General features: G+C 36.2%; 1 protein-coding gene across 4 annotated transcripts in view; it reads right to left on the bottom strand.

Moving 5' to 3' along the window:
• Positions 1 to 2,806: 2,806 nt before the first annotated feature.
• ACAP2 (ArfGAP with coiled-coil, ankyrin repeat and PH domains 2) overlaps positions 2,807 to 12,693 on the bottom strand; it is a 150,958-nt gene continuing 141,071 nt past the window's right edge. For 3 of the 4 annotated variants that reach the window (XM_049775942.1, XM_049775945.1, XM_049775944.1), the window contains 3 exons: positions 10,435 to 10,545; positions 9,565 to 9,626; positions 2,807 to 3,644 (listed from right to left, as the gene is read on the bottom strand). In XM_049775942.1, the coding sequence (XP_049631899.1) occupies positions 3,544 to 3,644; positions 9,565 to 9,626; positions 10,435 to 10,545 (274 nt within the window). In that variant the 3' untranslated portion in view covers positions 2,807 to 3,543. Of the gene's footprint in view, positions 3,645 to 9,110; positions 9,627 to 10,434; positions 10,546 to 12,693 lie in introns of those variants that run through there. The other variant, XM_049775943.1, reaches the window with a different exon arrangement.

The following is a 12,693-nucleotide window of genomic DNA, read 5'->3' as shown; positions in this document are numbered from 1 at the left end:
GCTTTGGGGATACCATATGGGATGCCGGGGAATTGAACCGCAGTTTGTTCTAGGCTAGCGCTTGCAAGGCCTTACCTCTAGCACCACCTCTCCAGCCCCAAATTTCAGAATTTCTAAGGACTTACCAAATGTAACTTTAAAACCTTAGAAATTTAAGTGTTTAAATTTAAGTGTTCCAATGGAACATTCTAGATACTCAATTACCATTTTATCTAGCTCTAGCATCAGATTGCATTTTATAAATTCTTCAGTTAATACTATTCTTATTTTAAATTATAAATTTTAAATTAGCAAGCAAAATAAGAAATCAAAAACTAACTTAGAAAAAGAGATTTAGTATCAATAAGAGAGAAAACCAAAGACACTAATACAGAAACATGAAGTCCAAAAGTACAAAAAACATGTCTACACAAAATTTTTCATAATTCATTGATTGACGAATTCGCAGCACAATAAGTTCATATTTGTTAATACGCTATAAAAGCTATCAGATGATAGCTAAATTCACCTGGGTAACTCACTGCCAAGCAGTATACTGTGTGACACTTCTATTATGAGTCTTAAAACCAAGCTGTTTGCTGCATAACTTAAAATTAGACTCGTAGACAAGAAATATAGCCACAGAAAATGTTTTTTTTTTGTGTTTTTTTTTCTTGGTGTTTTGGGGCCACACCTAGTGGTGCTCAGGAGTTCCTTCTGGCTCTGTGCTCAGAATCTTTCCTGGCAAGCTCAGGGGACCATATGGGTTGCCAAGTATAGAACCCAGGTCAGCCACGTACAAGGCAAACACCCTACCCATTGTGCTATTACTCTGGCTTCCCCAAATTTTTTACTCTGAATAACTGTGACTATCTTTAGTGCATTTCAAATACAGATCCAATCATTAAATTCAGTAGAAAATATGTATTGCCATACAAGCAACTCCTGACTCACACCACATTAAGTGTCTTCACAAATTTCTGGGGCTGAAGAGATAGCACAGCAATTAGGACCTTTGCCTTCCACACATCCAACATGGGTTTGACCCCCAGCATCCCACATGGTCCCCAAACACTGCCAGGAAGGACCCCTGAGCACAGAGCCTGAAGTAACCCCTAAGTGACCCTAACCGATGAGTGTAGCTACAAAACAAAACAAGCCAACGAAAAAGAATTTCCTCTATTGTCAGAGATCCTAAAGATATCCTGAAGCTCTGATATCTGGATCAACAGGAAAAAGTGCTATGTTTCCTAGGTAAAGGTTAGGTACCTTAAGCATGGAATCCTAGATAAACACAGGAATAGGCACTATAAAAGACTCTTCTCTTTCTAGTGTTTATTTCCTTGTCCTTGAACTTTTTAGACAATTTCTGAGTACAATTAGACAATTTCTATTAAAAAAATATGACAACTCAAATTTTTGCAAAGCTAGATTGATCTGTGGGAAGTAAACAGAAAAGATTCAATGTTCTGGTTATTGTTGGTAATTAAAAGAAGAAGCACCAACAGTTAAGATTCCATTAAGAAAGAATTCACACTGGGGCCGGAGTGCTGGTGCAAGCCATGGGGCATCTGCCTTGTTCGAGCTAGCCTAGGACGGACTGTGCGGTTCAATCCCCCAGGCGTCCCATATGGTTCCCCCGGGGCCAGGAGTGATTTCTGAGTGCAGAGCCAGGAGTAAGCCCTGAGCATCACCCAGTGTGGCCCCCCCAAAAAAAAAATCACAAATATTTTCACCAATATATGATTATTATTAAATAAGCCAAATACCACTGCAAATTGGCCAAATAGAATTTTTTTTTTGTGTCACAGATTTATTTCAACCATTCCTTTCTAGATTGATTGAATTTTCAATTTATAAAACTCAAAGAAAAAAATATAATTTCTCAACTTACATGATAACTCAAGTTTAAAAATCCTGGGGCTGGAGAGATAGCACAGCAGTAAGGCGTTTGTTTGCCTTAGACGCAGAAGGACTGTGGTTCAAATCCTGGCATCCCATATGGTCCCCTGAGCCTGCCAGGAGCGATTTCTGAGCATGGAGCCAGGAGTAATCCCTGAGCACTGCCGGGTGTGACCCAAAAAAATTCTATTTAGTAAACGGGTCAAGGGGTCAGAGCAATAGCATAGCACAGTGGTAGAGCATTTGCCTTACACATGGTCAGCATTGCACATGCCCCATTAGAATCCCATATGGTCCCCGGAGCCTGCCAAGAGTGACTTCTGAGGACAGAGCCAGGAGTAACCCCTGAGCATTGTTGGGTGTGCTCCTCCCACCAAAATAAATGGGTTGAGTTTGGAGAGAAAGTTCAAGAGGCTTTGCATGCAGGAGACCTGGCTTAGATACTGGACACTACACAGACCCCCAAACAAGCCAAGAATGGCCCCTGAACACTGCCAGGTTCTTAAAAAAAGGAATGGCGTGGCAATATTATTTACATGTAACTTATAAAGCAACATTAAAATGTTAAAATAATAGAAACTACAAGGCAAATTATGTAATTTGATACAGTATAATGTCAAAGATAATATCAGACTCATTTGTGACAGAGGTAAATAGGTATATTCATAGTATTTTTAATTCAAGGGTCTGTGATTTATATAATCTATACTAAAACACTACAGCTGTTAAAACTTAAAGAATGAATACTATATACCAGTACATAGGATGGATATTTGAATAATAAAAAGTAATTTACTGTAGTATATTTTATAATAAACTAAGAGAAACAGATTTCCCCTTTTGCAGTGATTTTGTCTTTTAAAAATGCTACTTTCTAAATCAACTTCTTTGAAAATGACATTTTGATAAAAGCATGATTTTTCAGCATTCAAGTAACTTTTGAAACACAATTTTATTTATATCAAAAAAATAAAAGGTTGTGGTTTTAGGAAATAAGCCCAACAATTAAGAGCTATAACTTCTATAACTGAGGATATTTTTTTAATGATTTAAAAGTAAAAATGTTCATAACTTCTTCTCATCTTCTTCTCACATTTAAGGAAGTAATAACCAAGCATCTAAGGTGCATGACTGCAATGGGAAAACACTCTAATTTAATAATTAAGTTTCATAATGTGAGCATGATAGCTGTGCAAATAAAATAATGAAAAACTACAAATTTTCTGCACCACCAAAAGTTGTCAGGGAAGTTAAAGAAAAGAAATTCTCAAGGCAGGCAAGAAAATCTGTTTTTACTTAATACAAACATGCTGGAATGAAGAGGGGGTGGAGGGAAGAATTCAATGCTATCATCCACAAGCAAAAAAAGAAAAATCGGTCTAATTCTGTTATCTAGCAACCTAGAGAGAGCCTATATCTAGATAAACATCCCTATAAACATGGTCTTTTAAAAAATAAATAAACGATGTTCTATAGTAAGTCACTTTTCCAGCAATTAGCTGTTTGAATTTTATAAAAAATATTAACAAATGGGTACCTTTTTCCAAGACACTATACTAAAGTAGGTAGAATTAAAGCAATAAAATTTTGTGAGTTTTCAGATGTCTATGCACTGAAATAAGAAATAACAAGGTTTAATATTTTCCCTACCCCACCCCCAATTCACAACTTCTGTGAGTCTTGTTGAAAACGATTAAGTTTTTCTGGATTATTGGATGCCATCTGGGAAAAATCACGAAAAATGTCTTGGTAAGTTTCGTCACCTGCATAAAAATAAAATGAGAACACTTTTAATGAATTATATAATTAGTACAGAAATAAATATTTATTTTATGACTAATACTATTTTGTTAATTTGTTATATTAAAATTTTGTTCAAATGAGCATTATAGGGTGGAAAAGAATAAGACCAATTAAATATAAGTGCTGGAAAAGGGTATATTAAAAGAAAAAACTATACCTGAAAAAAGCACCTCAGATGCAGCCACAGAGGAAAGTTGAGAGTTAGAAAAGAGCAAAGATGCAAGTGTTTTAAAGCAATATAAAGAAATACATTTATTAATACAAGAAAAAAGGCATTCTAAGTTAGGGAAACAAGGCATTCTTCAAAAAGAAATTCTCAAAGGTAAAAAGAAAGAAGAGCACAAATTACCATGTTTCAGATGGATGCAAGTTATTTTCAAGCAAAATTTGTAATCAGGTAGGAGAAAACCCTCCTTGCTTAGTACTGTCTTTTAATCAAAGGCATTCTGATTTAAATAGCATGTGAAAAAAATAATTCTTCAAACTTCAATGTTTAACTGAAACTAAAGCAACTAAGCAACTGCTTACTAAGTTCATAAAATGATAAAACAGAAAAATGAGCATAAAATGATAGTTTCACAGTCAGAAGTTTGTTGTCAACTGTAGGTCATATAAGCAAAGGAAGATAAAACAAAGATATCTGTTCAATAGAGTACCACACTAAAACATATAGGTATGACTATGCTTGCAAAGAAATAGATTCTAGGTTGCTGATACTATAGCAGATTGACTACTGTTTTTCTTGCCACAAGAAACTCATTAAACATACATATTAATTCCTGAAAGGATATGTATAAAAATTATTCTCAAGATGAATGAACCACATAAGTGCTCCCAGTTAAACAATGATTTTCATATAGAAGCTTAGAATGATTCTGTCCTCAAGATTTAGAATGTCAAATAGTGACTCAGACTACCTTCTGTTACAATTTCTATAAGTATTTCCCACAAATATCTTGTATCCATCTAAACTCATTACTACTGTTAATAGTACACTGTTTTGATAGCTTTTAAAAAAGCAAAAATTTGGAGGCAATAGATATCATATTAAAAGATAATTAGAAAAAAGTGGAGGGAATAAAGATCTAAAAAAAGATTTAACAGTATATTCCAAGATTTCAATATAAGTTACTTAATACTTTAAATATTTAGTCACTTTTCATAAAAGGCATACATAAAAAGCAACTCATTTAAATCTCTACAGAGTTCTCATTTAGCCCTGGAACTTTTCTCATGACTTAAATCAACCTACTTTAAAAATAAAAAATAAGAGAATCTTAATATCTTGTCTAAGATCTAACTCACGATTTTTCTTAAAGCAATAAAAATAAAGGTTGATCTGCTAGGACAACTAGTATGACAATACTATTAAATCCGTTATTCCTTAAAAATTAACTCCTACAGTTAGACAAAATGCAATCTAGTCCCCAATTTTAGCCATTCTAAATGACATAATTAACTGAGAAAAGAGCAATACTAAATAGTAATTAACAACCCAGACAAAATAGTTTAAACATTTTCTTATTCTTGATGTTTAATTAAAATATTTAAAATATCTGCTGTAAACATTAAAAATATTTTCAAATACTATTCAAACTGGAGAAACTGGAATTGCACTTTCCAAGAAAGTGTAGAGTGCAGATAATAATACAAAAATACCACACTGATTTTACCATTCAACACCAGAAGTTAACTTAAAAGGCACACATTATACATTCAGGGAGAGAGAGGAGTAAGGAACTAGCAGATGCTAATGCCAAGGAGTTTACAGATAGCACCAAATGAGCAGTCTCAAGTATTACAACAGTACAATGGCAATATATGGCTTCTACTGTATTAGCAATGCATATTTTGTATAACAAGCTGTGGAATTTTTTTTATCTTTTAGTTTTCCAGTTTTTGCTTTGAGTCACCTACTACCTATTACACAAGTACACTGTAGTAGAACCATTGTACCATGCAGAACACATTTTAAGATCTTTTATTCACTGTATTAAATACTTCCTTGAAGGAAAGTATCGGTGCTACACTAATCATTGGTTTCACTGAATACATTTGAAAAAAGTCAACACATTACAAAAACATGTCTTACCTTCACATATGCACATACAAAACTGGTAACACTTAGATTCTAACAAAACATTATTATACTATCAATATGATACCTCTCTTAGACCTCAAACTGTGCTGTCAAAGCAAATTTTACAATAATAATAGCGACTACAATAGTTAATATAAGTAACACAAATTGAACTTCAATGACGTTCTTGAAATTTCAAATATAACTTTAATCATTTAGGCTGTTTCCCAAGGCAAATGTAACTCATTTATACTAGAATACAATAAATAACCCAATATGTTACCCTAGAAAGTTCATAGAAGTACATTTAACAGCATGTCATAAATGCTAAATAACTATCCACCCAATATTTATAATACCACATATATGCTTTAGATTACTTCATCACAATTTATTCTCTGCAGGAAGTTAACTTTTCCACATGCCTGGGCAATTCTAAGTTTTTAAAATGTGGACTACTGCATATTTCACTGATGATTTGAGATAGTTTTCTCTTGGCATTCAGAATATCCATTGAAAAAACAGTAACAACGAACCAAGATTTTGCTGGTTTTAAATTCTGCTCCCCATAAAAAGGATGGCAGTATGTCAGACCCCTTCTTGGTAGATGATTCTGTCCCTTTGGGTCATTTAATTGATTAAAGATCCACGATCAACTTTTGCCATCAAGACATTCTTGGTACCAATAGAAGTGTAGCATGGCAGCAATTTCTAGCTGGTAAAGAAAATGCCAAAAACCAAGAGCCAGAGGGACCCACCAACATGGTTTCCAACAAGTAAGGGGGTGATATTTCAGTTAAATATAACCTCTGAAAGTTATGGGGACTTACAAAGAAGAAATATATGCTCTTATGTAGCCTCATCAAAATATAAAGACAAGAAAAAGGGTGGGAGGGTCAGTGGGGTGATAGAACATCTCAGGTCCTTAATGAGATCAAGTTTAGAAGTGGGGTTTCTGAAGGAAAAAAAAAAAAGATTCGAAAGTCTTTTAAATGACAGGGCTTTTCATCATCAAAAGATTGGAAATGCTACCCTTTAAAAATTCCCCCAAAATCTGAGGTTGTGTGTGTGTGTGTGTGTGCAGAAAACAGCTATATGAAACAACCACCAACAAAGTGCAGGAGAGAAAAAGTTACAGTGATAAGACGTGTGTGTGTGTGTGTGCAGAAAACAGCTATATGAAACAATCACCAATGTGTGTGTGTGTGTGTGTGTGTGTGTGTGTGTGTGTGTGTGTGCGTGCGTGCGCAGAAAACAGCTATATGAAACAATCACCAACAAAGTGCAGGAGAGAAAGAGAGAAAAAGTTACAGTGATGTGTGTGTGTGTGCGTGTGTGTGTGTGTGCGCGCGCGCGCATGCTCGCAGAAAACAGCTAAATGAAACAATCACCAAGGAGGAGGTGAGAAAAAGTTACAGTGATAAGACCTGCTTCCTTAACAAATATATCTGCTCTTCAAGAGGCATGAAAAAAGCAGAGAGCAATCTAGGCACCATTTCACCACATTGCCTACATAAACATAAAATTATTCCACTTTAAATTTAAGCAGTCCTAAAGGAGTTCAAACACCTAATTATGATCAAGGTGATTGCCAAATAAACCAAATTCTCCTTTAAAAAAGGGGGGGGGGGGGCTTTTTCCAAAACTTTCAAATAAATTGGCAACATTTATATGTTTATTGAGGAAAAGAAGGTGTAAAGACTTGGGGTAAAACAACAGAGACAGAAAGAAAATAGATGGTGGCAGAATACCAACCAATTTGGATACAACTAAAGGCTGCAAAGAAAGAACAAAGACACTGTTCTGGGGTCAGAGTGATAGCACAGAGGTAAGGCAAATTTTGCCTTACACGTGGCTGACCAGAGACAACAAGAGTTTGATCCTGGCATCCCTTAGGGTCCCTGAACTTGCCAGGAGCGATTTCTGAGCAGAGCCAGGAGGAACCCTAGCACTGCCGTGTGTGGCTCAAAAACCAAACACCACCACCACCACCACCACCACCAAAAAAAAAAAAAAAAAAAAGAACCACAAAAAACGGAGCCTGTCCTTTCTACTCCTACTTCAGAAAAAAGCTTCCTACTCCAGAAAAAAGCCAATTCTGACTAACCAGTTGGTGAAACCTCATCAGCAAACATCTTAAAAAAAAGAGGATCTGTCTGGCCAAATACTGAGGTTTTAAATTTCAAAGGGGCAGGGGGGTGAGGGGTATGGAGGGTGGGGTGGGGATATTTCTGAATTTATAATATTTACATTCTCTCATTCCCTCTTATCTCACAATATCAGGTCATGTCCTTTAAATACGTTTTGTTTTAAAGTGCTTAAACACAAAGGCCTCAAAAATGGCCCAGTAATACTATCACTTAAATATATCTGTTACAAAATTATAACTTATTTAAAATCTAACATTCAAGTTTAAAACGAATGGGTGAAATTCAGAATGAATGCTGAGATTTCACCTTTAACCAGCACTCTTACATCGTTGTATATCATGAGTTAGTATCACATGATCCATAGGATTAAAGAGGGACACCCTAGATTAGAAAGAAGCATCTAGCTCAAGTGTCTCTAGAATTCCCAAAGTTCTGACTTGTTCCCAAATAAATTAGGCCCCCCCAAATGTAGTAGTACAGTCCTTTGAGAAAAGTATGGCCACACTTTTATAATTACTTAAAATAAATAGCTGAAGCCAGTGTGAAGAACAGAAATTTAAAAATAATTTAAACAGAAGAATAAGTATTACCAAGCCACTTTAAAATATTAACTAAAAACCTATCAAATAAACTTACTAAAACTGAAAATTCTCATGTATTTTAGTCATGAACTCTTGAAATGTTTAGTAATCTGCATCTGAATTTAACACAGTAAAATAATTCATATGAACAAATTTATGAAACTAGAGAGTCAATAATTACTGTCTTCTTTGTGAAGAATGTCTCAAAATCTATTCATCACTGAAATGATCAGCAACATGTCTTGCCTTTCTTGACTCAAAAGTGATATCAATCAAAATGACATTTGAGTTGCTCCTGAGTTGATTTCTCTAACAAGAATAAGTCTACTCTGCCATCAGGTTGACAACATGTAGTTATAATATTTTCACTTATCCAGCAGGTATTTTACAGTTAGTTGCTTGGGGACAACCAAGATCAAAGGCGGCCTTTCCCTTAGCCTTTAAAACTAATTCCATTCCCGTTATGGGCTTCTTTGCCTACAGGTAAATTTTATTTTTAAAACTTCAACTCATTTTTTGGAACAGAGCACAATCATTCAATCAGCTTCATTCAATTAACTTTTTCTAGGTATTTTCCATGCTGACTTTTTAAAAATATGCCAAACACTTGGTGACTTGGTTTTCTCCCTGACCACAATTTATAGAAATTCCCTGAATAACAAAAAGAAAATAATATTATTATAGTCAGTTAATAACTACAGAATTCCAAAAAGAAAAAGAATGTTGTGCTGCTTTAAGTGTATAAAGATACATTATCATCATTCCATTCACTTCACTGGAATGTACTTGGAAGACATCTGTACAGCAGATAAAGAAGTCAGCAGCCAGAATTAAATACAGCGAGTAAGTGTGTACTGTAATAGGAATAGTTATAGATTTTTAAAGGCCAGGAGTTAATGACTCCCACTAGATACTACATACCTAACAACCCACAATGTACAAGTTATAAAAACTCTATGGTATGAAGTTTATTTGCTAAGAAACTACGAATCTTCCAATTGTAAACTGATAAATTCCTGAATGCATTTCTTGTATTGCATCTCAGTATGGTTATTAGTAGAATATTGACCTGGCTGTCCATAAAGTCCTTCTGATTCCCGCATCTCTTCATTCATTCTTGCTAACCGTAACCTAAAAATAAATAAAAGAACTTTTTAAGAGTAAGTTATACAATATAAGTATTCTCTAAGTCATATAAGCAGTTAAAACATGTACTCACATAATTTTTTTAAATCCTATTGGTCATGAAGACAAGGGAACTTTTACCAGACCCAGTAACATGAGATTAAAAATGAATAAAAATGACCATATTGGGGACTGAAGAGAATTCAATGGAAGGAACATGCTTTGTACAAAAGAGATTTAATCCTTGATCTCCTAAGTAGAGATAAGAGCAACTCCCACCAAACCAAGCACCACAAGGTATAGTCCAAAACCAAAATAAATATATATAATTTAAAACTATTATTATTTTCTCATGCAGCTTTCATCAGAGACTACAGTTAAAGATGGCTGAAAAAGTACATTTCAGCACACTTTCATTTAAGTAGCATTATTTCAACATCTCCTGCAGCTGGTCTTCTAGAGGCCACAGATATCCTAGCTGTGAGGCAAATATAACTGCAACTGCTAAGTTTAATTGTGTGTGCTTAGAGTAAGTTTAAGATTCATATCTTGGGGCCGGTGAGGTGGCGCTAGAGGTAAGCGCCTTGCAAGCGCTAGCCAAGGAAGGACCAAGGTTCGATCCCCTGGCGTCACATATGGTCCCCCCAAGCCAGGGGCAATTTCTGAGCGCTTAGCCAGGAGTAACCCCTGAGCATCAAACGGGTGTGGCCAAAAAAAAAAAAAAAAAAAAAGATTCGTATCTCTACATGAGACTATGTTTAGACCCCATGTAATAAATACACTGCATGGGAAATAATTAAATTAAAACACTTACAATGTAACTATATCAGCATTGGCTGCTTCCACAGCTATACTTAAAGGGTCTTTCCCTTCTTCATCAGTGGCATGTTGATTGGCACCTCGTTTCAAGAATAAACACACCTGCCTGTTTAAGGAAACAACATTTTTGAGATATTTTTCTATATACAAATAATTAACATTCACTTAATAGTGATTTTAAAAACACTCCCAGACTTTAAAGAAATAATACTGCATTATATAAATCTTGATTTCATTCTATTTATATTTATTGAACATTTATTTAATCTGATAAAGAAATTTACCAAGAGTGGCGTTTTATAAATCTCAAGGTATTTTCTTTTTTTTTTTTTTTTTTTTTTTGGTTTTTGGGCCACACCCAGCGGTGCTCAGGGGTTACTCCTGGCTGTCTGCTCAGAAATAGCTCCTGGCAGGCACGGGGGACCATCTGGGACACCGGGATTTGAACCAACCACCTTAGGTCCTAGATCAGCTGCTTGCAAGGCAAACACCACTGTGCTATCTCTCCGGGCCATATTTAACCTACATAGAATGGTGAGACATAAATTACATTTCCTATCCTCAAAGAATATCATAAAAGGATGTATACACCTAAATTTTTAAAAATTCCTGAAGGGGACTGACAGACAGAACAGCAGTTATAACGAATCTGCCAGGAATGATTCCTGAGAGGCAGAAGTGACCCCTCAGAGGGCACCTCCCACCCATCCTGCAAAAAATAACTCATGGTTATTATCTGGGAAAGGAGGATACTAAGATGTACTCATATCATATCATATCAGAAAACTACAGAACAAAAGAAGAACGACTCAAAGAAATCGAATCAAACCCCAAATATTATGGGAAGAATTATTCTTTTTTTTGGTTTTTCGGGTCACACCCATTTGATGCTCAGGGGTTACTCCTGGCTAAGCACTCAGAAATTGCCCCTGGCTTGGGGGGACCATATGGGACGCCGGGGGATCAAACCGCGGTCCTTCCTTGGCTAGCACTTGCAAGGCAGACACCTTACCTCCCAAGGGAGAATTATTCTTAAGGAAAACTAGAAGCCGGAGAGGTGGCGCAACCGATAAGTTGTCTGCCTTGCGCACACTAGCCCAGGACAGACTGTGGTTCCATCCCCTGGTGTCCCATATGGTCCCCCAAGCCAGGAGCGATTTCTGAATGCATAGCCAGAAGTAACGCAAGTGTCACCGGGTGTGATCCAAAAAACAAAAACAAACAAAAAAAACTATGGGAGGAGGTGCGGTAGGAGCAACTGTAGCAAGAAGGGCATTTGCTTTCTTGCTACTGACCTAGGTTCACTGCTGACCTAGGTTCAATCCCTGGTCCCCTGACACAACTAAGTATCACCAGTTGTATGCTCCTCCTCAAAAAAAAAAAAGGGGGGGGGTCAAGAGGCATACAGGGGTTAAGTTGCATGCCTTACCTGCTCCCAACCCCAGTTAAATCCCAGCAATATATGGTCCCTGGAGCATTAACAGGTACAGCCACAAACACTACCAGAAGAGTTCTCCTCCATTACCACCAGGATGACCAAGACAATCCCCAGCACTTCAGGGCCTGAACAACACTACATCCTCAGGCCCTCTCATTGAACCAAAGACTCAGTTGACTGGAAGCCACCAGGAGGCACCAGGGCCTCCTGATCACTACCATGGAGGCAGTATCCCCCCCAAAAAGGAGAAAGGGAGGGAAGAAGGGAAGAAAGGAATGGAGGAGGGAGAAAAGAAGGGGGAGGAAGAAATGTGGGACAGATGGAGATAACGAATGAAGTGAAGTAAGGGAGGCAGGGAGGGAAACAAGTTATGATAATAGAAGATTCTATAAGTAAGATTAAAAAAGAATTGTCTCTGTAGTCAAAACAATAAATACATACCAGAATTCTTAGCTTCTGACAACAGAATGGGTGGTACCAGCAGTGAAGGTATGAATGGGTAAAGGGGACAGAGGACTAAAGGTAGCTGGAGTCTAATGGGTAACAGCAAAGATGTGTGGTGGGAGAAATGGGTATCTTAAAGAGCTTTTCTTAAAAACCAACTTGAAACAAACTTTACACATAGATCAACTTTTTACTTCATTTGAATCTTCTTATAGCAAGTTCATTTTCTTGGCTTTATTGTTCTACATATCTAAATATTACTCCAGAAGCTCCAATGTTAATGGCACACACTAAGAACTAAATTTAAATTCTGACTTCATCTAGCTTCTGGAAAAACTTAAATTCCCAGATATAACATTCTCCCAAAATGTG

This window comes from Suncus etruscus, chromosome 6 (assembly GCF_024139225.1).
Source record: "Suncus etruscus isolate mSunEtr1 chromosome 6, mSunEtr1.pri.cur, whole genome shotgun sequence".
In the NCBI taxonomy this organism is placed as follows: Eukaryota; Metazoa; Chordata; class Mammalia; order Eulipotyphla; family Soricidae; genus Suncus; species Suncus etruscus.
Note: the sequence above shows the minus strand (reverse complement) of the source record. Positions and strands in the feature narration are given on the sequence as shown.